Source organism: Monodon monoceros, unplaced genomic scaffold (genome assembly GCF_005190385.1).
Source record: "Monodon monoceros isolate NGI ecotype Baffin Bay Population unplaced genomic scaffold, NGI_Narwhal_1 Super_Scaffold_6, whole genome shotgun sequence".
Taxonomy (NCBI): Eukaryota; Metazoa; Chordata; class Mammalia; order Artiodactyla; family Monodontidae; genus Monodon; species Monodon monoceros.
The window spans coordinates 88,525,683-88,546,352 of record NW_021703783.1 but is presented as its reverse complement, the minus strand read 5'-3'; the positions used below and the strand labels follow the sequence as shown (position 1 = coordinate 88,546,352).

General features: G+C 52.1%; 1 protein-coding gene across 4 annotated transcripts in view; it reads right to left on the bottom strand.

The window, feature by feature from the left end:
• Positions 1 to 20,670, bottom strand: part of TOM1 (target of myb1 membrane trafficking protein) — a 45,886-nt gene that overhangs the window by 10,200 nt on the left and 15,016 nt on the right. For all 4 annotated transcript variants that reach the window (XR_003791192.1, XM_029206188.1, XM_029206187.1 and 1 more), the window contains exons 2-10: positions 12,638 to 12,722; positions 9,489 to 9,567; positions 8,370 to 8,519; positions 7,943 to 8,077; positions 7,688 to 7,837; positions 5,260 to 5,376; positions 2,356 to 2,489; positions 661 to 694; positions 161 to 254 (exon numbers count right to left, since the gene is read on the bottom strand). Coding sequence is in view for 3 of the 4 variants with exons in the window: in XM_029206188.1 (XP_029062021.1) it covers positions 161 to 254; positions 661 to 694; positions 2,356 to 2,489; positions 5,260 to 5,376; positions 7,688 to 7,837; positions 7,943 to 8,077; positions 8,370 to 8,519; positions 9,489 to 9,567; positions 12,638 to 12,722 (978 nt within the window). In the remaining variant the exon portion in view is untranslated. The remainder of the gene's footprint in view (positions 1 to 160; positions 255 to 660; positions 695 to 2,355; positions 2,490 to 5,259; positions 5,377 to 7,687; positions 7,838 to 7,942; positions 8,078 to 8,369; positions 8,520 to 9,488; positions 9,568 to 12,637; positions 12,723 to 20,670) is intronic.

The following is a 20,670-nucleotide window of genomic DNA, read 5'->3' as shown; positions in this document are numbered from 1 at the left end:
GAAGATTCAGCACTGGACCCTGGCAAGGAGGGGTCTGGGCCAAGATTCTGCTCTTGGCACTCCAGCTGCAACTGTGTAATGGGACGGCACCCCCAGAGCTGCAGGGGTGTCCGCAGTATGTAAGGTACCCTCAGCCCAGAAACCCGCACGCTGCACTTACTCATTCCCGCCAGCTGGGACGAGAGGCTGCTGGTGGCTGCAGGGTCAGGGCCCATGTCGATCAGGTCAGCGGCCACCTCGGCCTCGCTTGGGGCCTGGGGGCAGGGGAGAGGCCACCGTCATCCTCCCAACCTGACCTGCAGCCTCATTCCCTTCTGTCCTGAAGCACTGGCGCCTTCATTCTTTGCCTGAGGATCTGTCACCAGCAATACCCCCCAACCCACATACACCCCGTCCCTGCAGCAGTGATTGGGAGTCAGGGAGTCTTTCTCCCTCCCCTTGGCCTGTCTAGCTCAGCTGGAGGCCTGGGAGGCTCAGAAGACCCTGGGGCATCAGCTGGGGGCAGAACATTATCTACCCTAATGGCACAATGACATAAAAACTGAGAAGGGGCCCTGTTGGAGATTCTGGCTAAGAAGGCACATCCCAACCAGGATACCTGGGGAGGGAAGTGGGCCCAGCCCTCCTTCTTCCCATTATCACGGAGAAGCAGCCTCTTACCTTGGCGGTCTGGCCTGTTCGGAAGCGTTCAAACCTACGAGACAGAAAAGACCTGAGTCAAAGAGAAGGACTGGGTGGCCCCTTAGCACAGCCAGGCCAGAGCTTTTCCCACTGCAGGTCTCAAAACCAACAGAGTGGGTCACAAACAGGGTGATGACACGGCCTGGTTTACCCTGGACAGATCCAGTTTATGCCTGCTGCCCCAGGGAAGTATTAGCAGGGCCTGTTTTTCACTTGCAAGTGTCCCAATTAGATTATCAATTATCTGGTCACCTTAGTCACCATTAGCATTCAATAAACAACAGGAATAGACTAAAGCAGAAAAGGAAACGGGGGTGCGTGCACACAGCAAAGGTAAGTACTGTTTTTTGGAACTTGTTCGGTAACATACATTTGCGTGCGTGTGTGTGTGTGTGTGTGTGTGTGTGTGTGTGTGTCTCTAAAGTGGTGTAAGACACACCTCTTACACTGCTTTATGGAGCCACTTAAAACTGCCCTAGACAGGTCAAGGGGCTGGTGGGCAGACTGAGGACTTCGGTCTGAGATCTGTTCCTGACCTGGCCCTGTCCCTCACTGTGTGACCTTGGGTAAATCACCTCACTTCTGAACTTCAGTCTCCTGTCTATTAATAAGCGGGTGACAGTGGAACCTGCCTCCCAGGTGTGAGGATCAAGCGAACCACCCAACAAACGTAAGGTCTGATGAATAGGTGTCAGAGGGGTCCCAGTCACCCCTAGATCGGGCCCTTGGGCCACCTCACGGCCCGCACTGCAAATGGCAGGGGCTCTTAGTCCCACCAGGTCAGCGAGCAGGAGAGGCCAGGCAACCGTGGCCTGCCACGGCCCCGCCCCCTCACCTGATTCAGAATCACTCAGCAAGTGTTTGCTGATGGATAAAAACACGAAATGAACCAGGGGCTGGAGGCGGCTGGCATAACTGGTACCCTGTGCCAGACAGCCTGACCACCGAGTGCTTTATAGGCATAACCGCACGGGCCCTCAGTTATCTACAAGGAATCATGAGCTCCGTTTTACAGATTCAGAGGAAGCGTGGGGGACATCATTTCTGCAGGCCCAGCACCTCTCCCTGCCTTTGTAACAGCAGCTAAGTGCTCCTCTGGGGAGCTGCTCCCCCCCTTTCCTGTGATCCCGGCGGGACTGTGGTCAAGGGGGCCTGTCCCCTCCCACACCTGCATCCCACAAGGACGCTGAGCCAATCAGAGTTTCTCGTGGGGAGCTGACTCTTGGACAGAATGGTACAAGGTGGGCAAGCGTTTGGAGCCCATGTATTCATGATGATACCTTGGGGTCATGGTCCAGGAGTTTCTGCCCCGGAGGCCCCTGAACTGCCCTGGCATCTGTCCTTCCTGCCCCACTGGGAGGCCTGACTTTTATTCTTCTTTGGATTCTGAAAGCTATCCATTCAATAAAGGCTGTTCTCCTAATGACTTCTTTTTCTGCTTAAGTTCGAAAGCTTAAGCTGTGATCCTGGATGCAGGGACGCAGGCGGCAGGAAAGGAGGTGTGGGGTGAAGGGCGGGCGCTCCTGCCTACGCTGGACGAAGACAGCTGAGGGCATGTGTGCTGGGCGGCTGACCTGGTGTTTGAGAGGGACATGAGAAGTCAGAGGGTGTGAACAGGGGAGAAGGCAAGAAGGTGGGGCGACTGGCCCGAGGCGGGGCAGACAGCGGGGCTACCGTTCGTGGCGCAGGAAGACGTTGTTGAGGTTGTCGTTGACGATGAGTAGCTCCTCCGTCAGCTGCTCATTGGCGACACGGGGGATGAGCTCCAGGACCCGCTGCTGCATGGCTCGGCATGTCCGGTTGAGCTCCTGCCAGGGGAGGAAGTGAGACAACCACGGCTGCTGGACCCGGAGCAAGGCCGTCTCTACCGGACACCCGGCCCTGGGCGCACCTTGGAGGCGGAGAGGTTTCCAGGCTGGACTTCAGGTTGCACAGAACAGCTTTTGGGGTTCTACGGACAAGCACTGGCGTCTCATTTCTAAGTGCTTAGCACACAGGAGACGACCAACATGGGGGCCGTGCTGTGGGTTTAACCTGGCTGTGCGGCCCTCAGGGTGAAGCTCCTGCCCTCACCTCTGCATCGCGGAAAAATCAAGACTGTGAGGTGGCTGGTGGAACACCTGCCACTTCTCTGGGTGCACTGAGGTTTTTTGTGACCAAAGCATAAAAAATAAACTGGATGATCCAACTATTATCCCAACTCTGAATGTCTGCCTCATTACTCTTTTTTTTTTTTTTTTTTGCGGTACGCGGGCCTCTCACTGCTGTGGCCTCTCCTGCTGCAGAGCACAGCCTCCGGACGTGCAGGCTCACGGGCATAGCCCACGGGCCCAGCCGCTCCGCGGCATGTGGGTTCTTCCCGGACCGGGGCACGAACCTGTGTCCCCTGCATCGGCAGGCGGACTCTCAACCACTGCGCCACCAGGGAAGCCCTCTAATTTCTTTTTTAATGCTTTTTATTTTGGAATAATTTTAAATTTACAGAAAAGTTGCCAAGATAAGACAGCCCAGGGGCTCTTCACCCAGCCTCTCCTTAGTTTGGCATTTGTCAAAACTATGACATTAATGTGGGGACAATGCTGTTAACTAACTACAGACTTTATTCAGGTTTTACCAGTTTTTCCACTAACGTCCTTTTTTTCTGTTCCCACATTGCATTTAGTCACCACGTCGCCAACTGACTTTTAATCAGTTAGTGTTATGTATTTAAACTTGTTTGGGAAAAAGAAAAAAAAATAGAAGCTGAAGCATTTACAGGCTTTTCATTTGTAGGACTGAGTGTTTCCGTCCTCAGGTGCCTGCCATCAGGTGGACAGGGGCCCGGGTCACGGTCCTGAGGTCCCAACAGATGGTCGGGCACTGCTGACTGTGGCCATGCGCCAGCACTTTTCTCCTGGCATCATGAAGACCACTGATTTTGGTTCTTTTCAGACCCTGCCGCCCCCGCCTCCCCCCAGGCCAGACCCTCTCCCAGGATTTCCTCTCTTGCCTGAGCTGGGGCAGGGCAGGCCCAGGGGACTTCCAACATCCTGTGGGCCTCCCCTCTCCTCCCCTCATGACCAAGCACACCGCAGCTTTGTCCCTACTTCCTTTCCTGCCCCACTCAAGAGCAGAAAAGCAGCTGGTGGAGCCAGGGTCCTGGGTTCATACCCCAGCTCTGCTGCTGACCAGCCCTGTGACCCTGGGGGCATCCCATGACCTCTCTTTGCCTCAGTTTGCTGACCTGGGATGTGAGGATAACAAGAGTACCTACCCCATGGGGGGGGAGGGGGAGAATTCGGTGAGTGAACGTATATCACGTGTCCACATCAGAGCCTGGCACACAGGACACGCTCAGTGTGCATCAGCTGTCCCTGTGTCACCCCTGCCTGCCTGCCAGCCAGCCTTCTGAGTCCCCAAAATCGCCCATGCCCGCAAGGCCTTGGCTTGGGACACCCAAAATTAACTGTGCTACAGCAATCCTGCCGCTTCCCAACTCACTCAAGCTTCTGTCATTTATTCTTTTTTAAAAAAAAAAAATTTTTTTTATTTTTGGCTGTGTTGGGTCTTCGTTGCTGCACGAGGGCTTTCTCTAGTTGCGGCGAGCGGGGCCTTCTCTTGTTGCGGAGCACAGGCTCTAAAGCACGCGGGCTTCAGTAGTTGTGGCACTTGGGCTCTAGAGCACAGGCTCAGTAGTTGTGGCGCACAGGCCTAGCTGCTCCGCGGCATGTGGGATCTTCCTGGACCAGGGATTGAACCCGTGTCCCCTTCATTGGCAGGCAGACTCCTATCCACTGCGCCACCAGGGAAGCCCTGTCATTTAGTCTTCATATTCGTGTGTTCACTCAACTGTGAGACTCTGACTTCACTCCCCTCAACCCTGCCCCCTGCTCCCACCATAAGGTAAGGACCCCGGAGCAAGAACACTGTGTCAGCTTGGTCGGGCCCAGGGACAGAGAGTTGAGCACAACCCAGCCTCGCCCTCCAGGAATGTGAGGCCCAGCAGGAATGACACAAAATGAGGTGATCATGCCAAGCCCTCTGTCCCCTCACAGGTTCAGGTTGACTCCTGGGCCTCGGGGGTCCCTAGCTTTCTTGGCGTGTCTAGGACTGACCTCTGTGGGGAGGGTGCCTTTCCCCACACACAACCCCCTCACTCAAGTGGGGCCCCAGCTGGGGGTGGCACCCTAGGGATATCACGTGACATACGGGAGCCCCAGCCTGCAGATCCCAGCGCAGGCCTGCCTGCTAAGTTTCATATTCTGAAAGGTGGACACCTCACCTTCCAGCTTCTCCTCAAGACCACTGATGGGGAGCTATTTGGAACCAGGCACAGGGAGGGTGTTTTACGTACAAAGCCTTATTTAATACTCAGGTCAAACTTGTACCACAAAAGCAAACTTACCGATGAGGAAACTGAGACAAGAGGGGCTATTCTGTTCAAACCACCAAGTGGTAGAGCCCCGAGTTCCAATCTGATGGAGCCCAAAGTCCCTGGCTTTATCATCTCCCATTGTGACCAAGGGGCTCAGAGTCCGCCATGGAAAGCACCGTGGCGGTGGCGGGGCCGGGAGGCTGAACCGGGCGACTGCTGCTCACCTGTAGCAGCTCTATGTCTGCCGGCTCCGCCTGGGTGGGCACAAGCTCCGTCAGCATCTCCGACATCACCCTCACGTTCCCACTCACCATCTCCAGCTCACTGCGCAGCTTCCCAATCTGGAACACACGGTTGGCCCCGCTGAGAGAGGCCGGGGTCTGGAGCCTCTGCCACTCCTGGGACACAGCCTGACACTACCAGCCCGACCTGCTGGCACCCTCTCTAGGCTCCCGGGCCACAGCCCTGCGCCAAGAGGCCCGTGGTAGGCTTGCCCTCACCCCCCCTGACCCCCTTACAGAGATGTTAGCAACTGTTACAAGGTGCCCAGTGCAGGGAGAGGCCAGGAGGAAAGAAGCTGAGGGCGGAGGCAGCCCTGAGTGTGGCTGGAGGGCTCTGGCATCTCCTGGGTGCTTGGCGCCTAACAAGGTCCTGGAGTGGGGGGTTCCCCTGAGGGGAAAGGAGGGAGGCCTCCCTCCTAGGAGGACCTGGTTCTGTCTTGCTCCTGGTCCGCTTTGGTGCCCCAGACTCTTCCAAGGATGAGACCCAGTGCCGTCCCCCACCCTGAGTATGAAGCTGAGACTGAGCACTCGTTAAAGGGACGTGAGCAGGTTTTCAACGATCAGAGGGGTCCCAGTCTTGGCTTGGGGAATAGCTGTAAATCGAGTCTCACAGTCTCTGCACTCAGGTGTGGTGTCTCATGCGGCGGGCTCTGCGGGGCGTTTCCTGTCCTCATGGACCACGTGGACACTGTGAATGTCCAGGAAGGGACCAGTGTGGACGTTCCCAAACCTGATCTGGTTGATGAACCCTTTGATCATGGGCTACCTCACGGGTCTAGGATTGAGCAGCCTACATTTTGGGAAATGCTGGTGCATTCTCAGTTGGCTGAACCAGCTGATTTCAGAATCAGTGTCACCATATAAATTCACGGCGCCTGCCTGTGAGGGGAGCTACCATTTTGATCACCTCTAAGGCCCAAGCACTTAATGTATGTTGCCACTTAACCTTGACCATAGTCTCATGAGGAAGGTATCACTGTCCAACCCTTACAGATGAAGAAGTGGGAGTGCAGACACAGGCCCACTACGGTTTGCCAGCAGCTTCCAGACCCGTAAAACGTTTGGTACATTTGGCCTGTTTAACAAACGCTCCTGGCAGAAGCAAGGGAAAAACAACTGATCACAAACCCAGCGTGTCCAGGTCAGATGGGACCTAATTACAAGGAGTCTGGGAGTTACATCAGTGCTCCTGAACGCCTTAACGTGTCCTAGGAGACAGAAGGGGACTCTGAAATTAAACAGACTGCTCGGTCTTGTTTAGCAAGAGCCTTCTTCCACTGGACATAATCAGAGTCTTAATCCACACAGCTGCCAGACTTCAGGCAAATTGGTTAAAATTATAACCAGGTTAGATCAGTTTTGGATCACAGGGTGATTTTACCACTTTTATGCACTTTTAATTATTGGGCCTGTTAGGAAAACTTTTCTAGTAATGTTATTTGTAACTCTGGGGGTTGATTTCTTAACTTGCTATAAGTACAGAGGTTTCTCTTTGAATAGGTTTGGGTATGAAAGGCTGTTCGTAAGTTTATTTGTTTGTTAAGGCCAAACGATACCGTAGAAGTTTGTAAAACACCTCAAAAATGGGCACCCCCAGTGTGCAAGCCTCGAGCAACCCCGCCATCCACGACTAAAATGACCGCGCACCCAGGAATGCCGGTCATGGCTGTGGACGTCCCTCGTAGGGCGGCAGCTAAGGCCGCCACAAACTGCTCGGGGCCAACGTGCAGGGTGCTGGCCTCACTGGCAGGACGCAGGGGCGGAGGGACAGGCGGCCTGGTCTGAGGAAGGCAGTCTTGCAAAGCTACTCATGGGGCCCCAGAAAACGAGGCCCAGGCCCGGCCTCCAGGATCTTACACTATGCCTCAAACCTTCTTCTTGGGGCTTGGTGGGAAGCATCATGGTGCAAGGCAAGGGTTTAAATTTTTTTCTATACAGATGTTTTAGAAACGTTTTTAGCAAGAACCTCTGTCCAAATGAAATCTTACGTGAGACCCTGAGCAAACCCCAGCAAGGAAGTGGAGCTGCGGCGGCCGAAGGGCTGCTTGCTGGGTGCTTCCTCTCCCTGGAGCTGCCCACAGGGCTCCACGGAAGGCACAGTTTGGAGAAGGGCCCAGGTGCAGGACAGAGCCTGCCTGGAGTCAGATTTGTGCTTGAATCCCAGCTCTGTCTCTGCTGAACTGTGTGGCTCTGGGCGAGTGAACTGATCTCTCTGAGCCTCATCTCCCAACAGGAAGGATGACACATGCCCTGTGGGGCTGCCCTGAGGACTGGGCAGAGTAATTTCCACACTGACAGGGGCCTGCCCTGACTTGTGGGGAGGGGGAGGCTCACGTCCTGACCTGTGTGGCTACGGCCCAGGCTTGTTTACCTGCTCAGCGGTTGGCGTTATGGGTGTGTCGCTGGGGAGTAGGGCCAAGGTGGGCAGCGGGGTGGTGTGCTGGCCGGAGTCCCCTTGATGACTGGCATCAGTGCCCACAGAAGAATTCTGTCCTGACGGTGTCTCTGAGTTGAACACGGTCTAGAAGGCAACAAGCTGAATCCGTGAGGCTGGCAGGTCGGGGCCGCCAGGAAGCAGCACCCGCTCTGGGAGTGACTCCCACTGCCCCTGCCCGCTGCTCCTCACCCTCTGGGGCGTATGGATGGGGGACAGCATGTCCAGGTCGGTCATGGGGAACTCCAGGCCCTTCCTCCGCAGGTCCTCGTAGACAGCGACCACACCTGTCAAGTCGGGCGAGCTGCGGAACGCGTCAGCCCAGGACTGAGAGAGGACAAGGGGACACGGCCGGTAACCACTGCTCACCGGCTCCCCTGCGAGCCTGCCTGCCAGCCCCCAGGGAGCAGAAATTCCCTTCTGGACTCGCTGGTCCTTTGGTGGCATCACCTGGACAGCCCGCTCCACAGCAAGGCCCTCAGCCAACAAGGCTACCCCCGACCCCCTGGCTTAGAGGTCCCGTCAGCAGAGGAGCAAGACGGACCCAAGAGAACAGACAAGAGAGTAGCAGTGGCAGGGGCACCTTACTCCCGGCCCGCCCCCGGCCGCCCGCGCTCACCTGGATGAGGGTGAGCACCTTGTCGTGTACGATGGTGGGCGGGTTGTTCTTGGGCAGGATGGTCCTCACCAGCACGCCCTCCACGAAGTCCTGGCTGGCCACCAGCACGTGGAAGCGGTGCCCGCAATTCTTGACGCAGGTTTCCAAGACCTGGAGGCCGTGCGGTGCCCGTGAGCACCCAGCAGAGGAGCGGGAGCGCCCGGGTCCCCACCCTCACACCCCACCCATGTCCGAGTGGGGAGGCCCAGCAGAGGATGCAGCTCCCTGAAGTGAGACCCAGAACACAGAGGAGCGGGGATCACACCAGATTTGGCAGCTGGTTGGCTGGGGTGGGGAGGGGGACTTGGGCGGGCAGAGGGCCGTGCGCTGGCTGGAGGCCCCTGGCTGAGTGGCTCTGGTGCCCACAGAACCCTGTCCTGAGGCCGTCTCTGAGCTGAACACAGTCTAGAGGGGAGGTGGCTCTCCAGGTGTAAACCAGAGGACTTTCAATCAAATGGTGACTTCGCGGCCTGCGACAAAGGCGCCCAACTCCCCTCCCTGTTCCTGTCCCCGCTCCTGTCTCTCTATTCCCGGGCAGGAGCTGCCTCTGATCTTCAGTTGAGCAGACGGATCCAGATGTAAGCGCTGCCACGGGGGAGGCGGAGACAGAGTGCTCACACCCCCACCCCCCAGCCAAGCCCACCCTGACTGCCAGGCTGCCAACTCCTGCCTGCCCCGCCCTGCTGTGAGCAAGGACTGTCCTCAGCCTCTGGCCTTTGCTTTATGTTCATTTTTCAGGGCCAATTAGGCCAAGTGCCAACTGGAACCCAACTTGGGTACCGCCCCCCAGAGGCCTGGGTGCACTGAGCTTCTGTGTCACTGGCAGGTCCTCTGCCCACGCGTCCCATAACGGGCCCTTGAGGGATGTGGGCCTGTGTGTCTGCTCCCTGCATCGGTAGGTTAGAGGGAACTTTTCCAAATAGGCTCTCTTGCCACTCCTCGTTGGCCAGCCGTGTAGACAGGACAGTGCCTTGAAGGCTGACCACAGCCCTTGAAAGAGTAGCCCCAGGGTGGCTGGGAGTCCTGCTGGGCCCCCAGGGGACTGTGGTCCTGCCGTGGATGGAGGGACGGGGCACTCACCGTGAGAGCCAACATCACCTCGTGGAAGTTCTTATTCCCCACGATTCTCTTCTTCACTGCTCGGAAGGCATCTTTGGGGCTGGGAAGAAGGACAAGAGGAAGGACGGGCTGAGGCACGGAACCTCCTTATCCCACAGAGGAGGCTGTGCGCCTAAGATCAGGAGGCACTGGAAGACGGGAAGGCTCTTATTTACCCGTCTCCCTTGGTCCCGCCCTGTTTTGTGTGCCCAGGTTCTAATCACATCAGAATCTTCCTGTCCCACCAAAATCCTCAGTAGATGACGACTGCTTGGCAGGGATTCTCAGTGTGCAGTCTCTGGACACCCTGCACTAGAATCCCTTAGTGGGGAGGTGTGAGTGCTTGTTAAACATGCGGAACCCCAGACCTGACCCTAGACCCCCTGAAGCAAGCTCTCAGGGAATCTGCATGCCCACCGTGCCCCTGGGGCTTTATATGCAGTAGTGAAGGTTAAGCACCAATAAGCTGCAGGCACAGAGTTCTTGTGCCCCATCCTGGCCAGCTCCTCTACTCACCCCTGTTTCCACCCAGGCCTTATCAGGCACCAGATGTGCCCACACCAGGCTGGGTGCTGGGACGCACTGGTGAATAAGACCCCTCGGCCTTGCTTCAAGGATCACATGTTCCAGGGAGACCCACATAAGGGAGGGAAGCAAGCAGGTCCCGAGGTAAGAGCGAGTGTGAGTGTGTGAGTGTGGGCGGGTGGGTGGGTGCCGGAGGTCAGGGAAGTCTTCTCCCAGGAGGTGGCGCCACAGCTGAGCGTGAAGGATGGGATGCAGCCAGCTGCGGGGCGCAGGGCACGCGGTTCGTGGAGGCAGGAGCCTGGACCAGGGCCTGGGCAGGCGGGCGGGGAGGAGATGAAAGGATGCCGCTGAGCGTTGGGGGAAGGTGGAGGGAGGGGCTGGGGAGGCCGCTTGGTCACGCGGGGAAGCCGGCGGCAGCCTGTTCTCCCCGCCCCATCGGTAACTCCACTGACGCCCCCAGGCCTGCCACCTGCACCCTTGCCGCTCAGCCCTGTACAGGGGAAACCCACGTTGCCCGGACTGTCCTGGCCTAGGAGTCTTCGTGGCCCCCCGAACTTCCACATCTACCGGGTAGAAGCCCAGGTAAAATCCGCTTCGCCCATGGCGCTTTCCCAGTCCTCCATCTCCTGGGTGCACTGACCCCGGGACTGCCTGGCTAGAGAGGATGCTCCCTAGAGGCCAGGAGTGGCGTCCTCCTCTGACACTTTGCCTCCCCAGAGCCCAGCACGCTATAGGAGCTCAAGCAACACTTCTTAGGCTGGGGAGGGCCGGTCCTGCTGTCTGCTGGGCATCTGTCAGACTGTCAGTGCCAAATCCATCAAGGGCAAGTCGACAGACCCGGGAACCCTGACATGACATGGGCCCCCTGACAGGAATGAAGGTGGCAGGCAAGGCTTTCTGGAAGAGACCTGCGTGGGGGTGGCTGTGACGGAGATGACACGAGGGGTGAAGGGCCACGGCCCCTGACGGGGTGGGACCCTGCCCCTGAAGTGTGAGGGTGCTTTTCAACCCAATGCCCTGGGGCAGCCCCTCGCCCTCCGGGCTCCATCTCAGGGGAAGGTAGCTTCTGTTCCTGGCTTGGCCACTCCCCTGTGGTCACGTCAGCTCTCTAAAGGGACTTGTTTCCACTCCTTACAGAGTGACCCAGAAGTTCTGGCCTGTGTGCCACTACTGTGGGCCTACCGTGTGTCTAGTACTCTGCCAGGAGCACAGCACAAAGTGGGTGGCACGGAGGCCACACACAACCCAAGGAGGGAGTGGACAAGAGACTAAAGCTTAGATGACAAGCTCCGTGAGGTCAAGGGTCACATCTGCCTTGCTCACTGCTGGGTCCCCTGGGCCTTGTGCAGAGCCTGGAACCCAGGAGGTGCTCAAATCAATAGCACCTGAACAAGTCTGACTCCAGTTCTGCCGACGTTTACAAGGGAGATGGGGACTTGCTTCTCCAAGGACACAGCAGTGACTTTCAGCCCCGACATTCAAGAAGAGGCTCCGTGAGGTTTTCTGCCTCAGTCTTCTCTCTTGGTGGCCCTGCTGCCCGCCCACCACTCTCACCCCCGACACTTATGAGTCCAGATGCAGGGGGGCATGTCCCCTCCCAGCGCCTCGGCAAGCCCATGGCACACGGCTGGGGAGCTGGAAGGTTCTGGCAGCCCCTGTGCAGTCCTAATTGGCCTTGACCATGTGCTGCAGACTCCCACAGCCTCCTCAGGCTCTGAGCTGGGTGCTCCCCATATGCTCCCTCCACACACAAAGCACCACGTGGTGAGAGGAACCCTCGCAGGGCAAATGGACCATCCCAGTGAAAGATGGGGAGAGAACTGAGACCTGCTCCAACTGCTGAGCCTGTTTTTCTGGAACAGAGGCCTCATCTGGCGTTTCTTGCTGGCTGTGGTCATAACACCCCTCCCAACCCTTCCCTGGTTTCTCCTGAGAAGGACAGTGACCCTGCATCCATCTCCTCGCTGCTCCCCTCAGGGCCTTGGGTGGATTGCTGGAAGGATGGAAGAGCTCTGTCTCTGAGACAAAGACCCAGAGAGGTAAAGTGATTTGCCCAAGGTCACACCACTGGTCAGTGATGCCGGTCAGAGCCCAGGAGCCAGGACCACGGTGCTTGCCCCACACCACGTCTCTGGCGGGGCTGCCTGACCCCAAGCAGGATGCCGGGACCCGAGCACCAGAAATGCTCGGCCAAAGCTAACCTTGACCAGCCTCTCGGTTCCACTGCACATTTACTCCCCTCCCTGTGGCAGCAACCCTCCCTGCTGGCCTCAGAGCTTAAGGAAACGAAAGTCCGTTCTTGCTCACTGGGGAAGCTAGGGGTCCCTGCTGCACAGTCTAGCCCACGGCATGCAGATGGGGCTTGGGGCTTCCTCCTAATTCTACGAGCTGCCAGCTGGCCTTGTCCTAGGAAGATGCCGTCCAGGTGACGTCCTAGGAAGGGCCAGTCGACTGCACTGCTGCTGCTGGGTGGGCTGCACACCCTATATCTCTGGGCTTCTCATCCATTTGATGAGACAGTCAGACTAGATCGTGGTTCCGAAACGTTTAAGGCGTGCTGTTGTGGCCACCCCGCCGGCGTCCCGCCTCTCCCCGGGGGTCCTCACCCTTCCTCGGTCTCATTGATGATGTCGCAGATCTCCATGTTGAGTGCCCAGTTCTCGCTCTGCAGGGAGCCATCTGTAGCTTTCTCTGAGGACAAGAAACCACAGGTCACACCGGTGTGTGGGGTTCCCAGATGGACAAATTCAGCGGGAGTGGGGAGGACAATGGATGCTTTCTGGGCACCCGAGATGGGCCAGGCACCATATAAACAGTGTCACCTTCATTGCCCCATTTCGTCACTTAATTGTTAGAGTAGCCATGCGAGGCCGGGGAGGGAGCCATGGCTGGGTCTACCAGATGGGTGAGCGGGACGGGGATTCAGGGGGCCTGGCCTCAGAGCGCTTGTTTTTGACACGACAATATAGATACAGGGTTTTGTTTTAGATTTTTGTAAATAAATATTCCCTCTTGACCCTTTTATTATCTTTTGACTTGGAAACCATTCACATGGCTCAAAATGGTTCAAAAGCTCCAAAGAGGCATCGAATGGAGAGTAAATCTACCGGCCTCCCCTGCCCCCAGCTCCCTCTTCCTGGAGGCCCCCAGTTTCCTCTCAAATCTCCCAGAGATATTCTTTACCTCCAAAGCCAAGGACACAGGGTTTTAAATCCCGACTCTGTTACCAACAGGAGGCCTGGCCGTGGTCTTCCTCTACAAGCTAGCTTGTCTGTAGATGGGTAGAAGCACCCCGGGGTGTCTGATGATGCAAACCAGGCATATGCATGGTACTTGGTGCAAAACAGGTACTCAGTGGGTGGTGGGTCTTTTTAATTTTTATTCAATTGAGGTGAAAGTCACACAACGTAAAATTAACCGTTTTAAAGTGAACAGTTCAGTGGCATTTAGTCCATTCACAATGCTGTGCAGCCATCCTGTCTCTGGTTCTTGGGGTCAGGTCTCCAGGCCAGGAGCCACTACGAGACTCTGCAGACCTGTCGAGGCCACAGTCGGTGGCCCTTTGCTGTAAGATCTGTTCAGTGTTGGGACCCGGCTGCCTTTCGTGTGCTCTAGTGTGAGAGGAGGTGGGCGAACAGTGAACATGGGAACAGAACATACTATAGGACGTTCAAAAACGTTCTTTAAAATCAAAGTGCTGGGGCTTCCCTGGTGGTGCAGTGGTTAAGAATCCGTCTGCCAATGCAGGGGACACGGGTTCGAGCCCTGGTCCGGGAAGATCCCACATGCCGCGGAGCAACTAAGCCTGTGCGCCACGACTATTGAGCCTGTGCTCCACAGCCAGCAAGCCACAACTCCTGAAGCCTGGGCGCCTTGTTGCTCTGCAACAAGGGAAGCCACTGCAATGAGAAGCCCGTGCACTGCAACGAAGAGTAGCCCCCGCTCACTGCAACTAGAGAAAGCCCGCGCACAGCAACAAGGACCCAATGCAGCCAAAAAAAAAATCAAAAAACAAAAACCGAAGTGCTGTCCTTGCGTTCACATCACCCACTTTCCCTGCCCTCTCCATCTTCTAGATTCCATCCTCATGCAGACCTGACTTTAAAACGAGTTCCATTGGACACAAGATGGTGTACTAGGAGGACACAGAATCCGTGTCTTCTTCCAACTAGGGCACTTACCAGGCACTGGTGGGGGACCACAGACACCTAAGGGGACGGGAGGAACCCCCAGTGACCGGCTTGCGGGATCTTGGTTCCCAGGCCGGAGGTTGGGCCCGAGCTCCTGTGGTGGGAGCTCTGAGTCCAAACCGCTGGACTAACAGAGAACCTCAGACCCCAGGGAATATCAATCGGAGTGAGGCCTCCCAGAGGTCCTCATCTCAGCACCAAGACCCGGCTGTATCTAACTGCCTGCAAACTCCAGTGCTGGACGTCTCAGGCCAAACAACCAATAAGACAGGAATACAGCACCACCCATCAAAAACAAAAAAAATGAAACGACAAAAAAATTTTTACAGATGAAGGAGCAAGGTAAAAACCTACAAGACCAAATACATGAAGATGAAATATGCAACCTACCTGAAAAAGAATTCACAATAATGATAGTCATAAGATGATCCAAAATCTCGGAAACAGAATGGAGAAAATACAAGAAACGTTTAACAAGGATCTAGAAGAACTAAAGAGCAAACAAACAGTGATGAACACCACAATTACTGAAATTAAAAATACTCTAGAAGGAATCAATGACAGAATAACTGAGACAGAAGAACGGATAAGTGAGCTGGAAGGTAAAATGGTGGAAATAACTGCCAGGGAGCAGAATAAAGAAAAAAGAATGAAAAGAACTGAGGACAGTCTCAGAGACCCCGGGGACAACATTAAACACACCAACATTCAAATTATAGGGGTCCCAGAAGAAGAAGAGAAAAAGAAAGGGTCTGAGAAAGTATTTGAAGAGACTATAGTCGAAAACTTCCCTAACATGGGAAAGGAAATGGTCAATCAAATCCAGGAAGCGCAGAGAGCCCCATACAGGATAAATCCATGGAGAAACACACCAAGACCCATATTAATCAAACTATCAAAAATTAAAAACAAAGAAAAAAATATTAAAAGCATCAAGGGAAAAACAGCATACAAGGGAATCCCCATAAGGTTAACAGCTGATCTTTCAGCAGAAACTCTGCAAGCCAGAAGGGAGTGGCAGGACATACTTAAAGTGATGAAAGGGAAAACCTACAACCAAGATTACTCTACCCAGCAAGGATCTCATTCAGATTCGACAGAGAAATTAAAACCTTTACAGACAAGTGAAAGCTAAGAGAATTCAGCACCACCAAACCAGCTCTACAACAAATGCTAAAGGAACTTCTCTAGGCAGGAAACACAGAGAAGGAAAAGACCTATAAAGACAAAGCCAAAACAATTAAGAAAATGGTAATAGGAACATACGTATCGACAATTACCTCAAACGTAAATGGATTAAATGCTCCAATCAAAACACACAGACTGGCTGAATGGATACAAAACAAGACCCATATATATACTGTCTACGAGAGACCCACTTCAGACCTAGAGACACATACAGGCTGAAAGTGAGGGGATGGAAAAAGATATTCCATGCAAATGTAAATCAAAAGAAAGCTGGAGTGGCAATTCTCATATCAGACAAAATAGACTTTAAAATAAAGACTATTACAAGAGACAAAGAAGGACACTACATAATGATCAAGGGATCAATCGAAGAAGAAGATATAACAATTGTAAATATTTATGCACCCAACATAGGAGCACCTCAATATATAAGGCAAATACTAACAGCCATAAAAGGGGAAATCAACAGGAACACAATAATAGTAGGGGACTTTAACACCCCACTTTCACCAATGGACAGCTCATCCAAAATGAAAATAAATAAGGAAACACAAGCTTTAAATGATACATTAAACAAGACGGACTTAACTGATATTTATAGGACTTTCCATGCAAAACAACAGAATACACTTTCTTCTCAAGTGCTCATGGAACATTCTCCAGGATAGATCATACCTTGGGTCACAAATCAAGCCTTGGTAAATTTAAAAAATTGAAATCGTATCAAGTACCTTTTCTGACCACAATGCTATGAGACTAGATATCAATTACAGGAAAAAAACTGTAAAAAATACGAACACATGGAGGCTAAATAATATGCTACTAAATAACCAATAGATCACTGAAGAAATCAAAGAGGAAATCAAAAAATACTTAGAAACAAATGGCAATGAAAACATGACGACCTAAAACCTATGGGATGCAGCAAAATCAGTTCTAAGAGAGACATTTACAGCACTACAGTTCTACCTCAAGAAACAACTCAAATAAACAACCTAACCTTACACCTAGAGCAATTAGAGAAAGAAGAACAAAAAAAACCCAAAGTTAGCAGAAGGAAAGAAATCATAAAGATCAGAGCAGAAATAAATGAAAAAGAAATGAAGGAAACAATAGCAAAGATCAATAAAACTAAAAGCTGGTTCTTTGAGAAAATAAACAAAATTGATAAACCATTGGCCAGACTCATCAAGAAAAAAAAGTAAGACTCAAATCAATAGAATTAGAAATGAAAAAGGAGAAGTAACAACTGACACTGAAGAAATACAAAGGATCATGAGAGATTACTACAAGCAACCATATGCCAATAAAATGGACAACCTGGAAGAAATGAACGAATTCTTAGAAAAGCACAACCTTCCGAGACTGAACCAGGAAGAAATAGAAAATATAAACAGACCAATCACAAGCACTGAAATTGAAACTGTGATTAAAAATCTTCCAACAAACAAAAGCCCAGGACCAGATGGCTTCACAGGGGAATTCTATCAAACATTTATTAAAGAGCTAACATTTGAGAAGAGCTTCGTTCTCAAACTCTTCCAAAATATAGCAGAGAAGGAACACTCCCAAACTCATTCTACGAGGCCACCATCACCCTGAGACCAAAACCAGACAAAGATGTCACAAAAAAAGAAAACTACAGGCCAATATCACTGATGAACATAGGTGCAAAAATCCTCAACAAAATACTAGCAAACAGAATCCAACAGCACATTAAAAGGATCATACACCATGATCAAGTGGGGTTTATCCCAGGAATGCAAGGATTCTTCAATATATGCAAATCAATCAATGTGATACACCACATTAACAAATTGAAGGAGAAAAACCATACGATAATCTCAATAGATGCAGAAAAACCTTTGACAAAAGTCAACACCCATTTATGATAAAAACTCTCCAGAAAGTAGGCATAGAGGGAACTATCTCAACATAATAAAGGCCATATATGACAAACCCACAGCCAACATCATCCTCAATGGTGAAAAACTGAAACTATTTCCTCTAAGATCAGGAACAAGACAAAGTTGCCCACTCTCACCACTATTATTCAACATAGTTTTGGAAGTTTTAGCCACAGCAGTCAGAGAAGAAAAAGAAATAAAAGGTATCCAAATTGGAAAAGAAGAAGTAAAACTGTCACTGTTTGCAGATGACATACTATACATAGAGAATCCTAAAGATGCCACCAGAAAGCTACTAGAGCTAATCAATGAATTTGGTAACGTAGCAGAATACAAAATTAATGCACAGAAATCTCCTGCATTCCTATACACTAATGATGAAAAATCTGAAAGAGAAATTAAGGAAACACTCCCATTTACCATTGCAACAAAAAGAATAAACTACCTAGGAATAAACCTACCTAAGGAGACAAAAGACCTGTATGCAGAAAACAATAAGACACTGATGAAAGAAACTAAAGATGATGCAAACAGATGGAGAGATATACTATGTTCTTGGATTGGAAGAATCAACATTGTGAAAATGACTATACTGCCCAAAGCAATCTACAGATTCAGTGTAATCCCTATCAAACCACCAATGGCATTTCTCACAGAACTAGAACAAAAAATTGCACAATTTGTATGGAAACACAAAAGACCCCGAATAGCCAAAACAATCTTGAGGAAGAAAAATGGAGCTGGAGGAATCAGGCTCCCTGACTTCAGACTATACTACAAAGCTACAGTAATCAAGACAATATGGTACTGGCACAAAAACAGAAATATAGATCAATGGAACAGGATAGAAAGCCCAGAGATAAACCCACGCACATATGGTCACCTTATCTTTGATATAGGAGGTAGGAATGTACAGTGGAGAAAAAACAGCCTCTTCAATAAGTGGTGCTGGGAAAACTGGACAGGTACATATAAAAGTATGAGATTAGATCACTCCCTAACACCATACATAAAAATAAGCTCAAAATGGATTAAAGACCTAAATGGAAGGCCAGACACTATAAAAAGGAAAACATAGGCAGAACACTCTATGACATAAATCACAGCAAGGTCCTTTTAGACCCACCTCCTAGAGGAATGGAAATAAAAACAAAAATAAACAAATGGGACCTAATGAAACGTAAAAGCTTTTGCACAGCAAAGGAAACCATAAACAAGACGAAAAGACAACCCTCTGAATGGGAGAAAATATTTGCAAATGAAGCAACTGACAAAGGATTAACCTCCAAAATATACAAGCAGCTCATGCAGCTCAATATCAAAAAATCAAACAACCCAATCCAAAAATGGGCAGAAGACCTAAATAGACATTTCTCCAAAGAAGATATACAGATTGCCAACAAACACATGAAGAGATGCTCAACATCACTAATCATTAGAGAAATGCAAATCAAAACTACAATGAGGTATCACCTCACACCAGTCAGAATGGCCATCATCAAAATATCTACAAACAATAAACGCTGGAGACGGTGCGGAGAAAAGGGAACCCTCTTGCACTGTTGGTGGGAATGTAAATTCATACAGCGACTATGGAGAACAGTATGGAGGTTCCTTAAAAAACTAAAAATAAAACTACCATATGACCCAGCAATCCCACTACTGGGCATATACCCTGAGAAAACCATAATTCAAAAAGAGTCATGTACCACAATGTTCATTGCAGCTCTAGTTACAATAGCCAGAACATGGAAGCAACCTATGTGTCCATCGACAGATGAATGGGTAAAGAAGGTGTGGCACATATATACAATGGAATATTACTCAGCCATATAAAGAAAGGTAATTGAATTACTTGTAGTGAGGTGGATGGACCTAGAGTCTGTCATACAGAGTGAAGTAAGTCAGAAAGAGAAAAACAAATACCATATGCTAACACATATATATGGAATCTAAAAAAAAAAAAATTGGTTCTGATGAACCTAGGGGCAGGACTGGAATAAAGACACAGACGTAGAGAATGGACTTGAGGACACGGAGGGGGGGAAGGGTAAGCTGGGATGAAGTGAGAGAGTGGCATGGACACATAGCCACTACCAAATGTAAAATAAATGGCTAGCGGGAAGCAGCCGCATAGCACAGGGAGATCAGCTCGGTGCTTTGTGACCACCTAGAGGGGTGGGATAGGGAGGGCAGGAGGGAGACGCAAGAGGGAGGGGATATGGGGATATACGTATGCATATAGCTGATTCACTTTGTTATACAGCAGAAACTAACACAACACTGTAAAGCAAGTATACTCCAATAAAGACGTTAAAAAAAAAAAAAAGAAAAAGACCAAGTTCCAGCAGACTGTGCAGAGACAACTCCATACTCTGCTTATGTCAGGCAAGATTCCACCCCGCACGTTACTCCTGCGGGTCTGTCAGGCCCACGCACGAGTTTTTAACCATCGGTTGGATCAGCGTTTAGGGCAGTAGCCAAGTTCCCCCATCACGGCTGTGTCTTCGGCTTCAGAGCCCGGCTCCAGGCTCAGAGCCCTCACACCCGCGGCCTGAGTGCACCCGCGGGCATAGCTCTGTGGGCGTCTCCCAGGAGCCCCGATGGACCGGGCACACGGAGCTCTTATTCCACGCGATGGTGCAAGGGAGGCTCTCTCACCACCCTGCTCTCGGGTGAGGCCCCTGACGCGTCCGTCGCACAGCTACTGACGTGGCAGGCCTGCTCTAGGCACTGGGGATGCAGTGTGGACAGATGGACACGGTCCCTGCCCTGTGGTGCCCAGAGAAGCCGCACTCCGAGCCAGGCCCGTCAGGATAGACGGGGCAGACTCCGTGTGACTGGGCAGGGCCCTCTTCCAGCTGGGCAGGCAGCCCCATCCTGTGGGCAGAGCCTGGGCTGGGCTGGCACAGTCAGCTCCCTACAACGGTGGCTTCCATGATCCTGGTTTTGAAACTGGCCTGACTTCAGTTCCACCCTGGGTCCCCCTTGGGTCCTGCGGGCTGGATGGATGCCAGGGTGGCCCAGGACACATGCCAGGCAGCTGAGGCATCCACGTATGGACCCAGCAGCAGGGTGCGTTGCTTTGCTCCTGGGTTAGGGCTGCGAGAGGGGATGAGAAAGGCTGCCCTTTAAATGGGTGAAAGATGGACTCGCTCATCCCACAACTATGTCCTGGATGTGGCTTCTTTGGGCCACACTCCCACCCCTGGGACTCACACACAAACTGAACCACATAAGAAGAACCAAAGAGAGCTGGACCAGTGCCTCCTGAGCGGGGGGGGCTGGGCCCTACTTTGGAGGGTCTGGGGGATGGTGGCTGGTCAACCACGCAGAACTGCTCCTCCTTCGGAG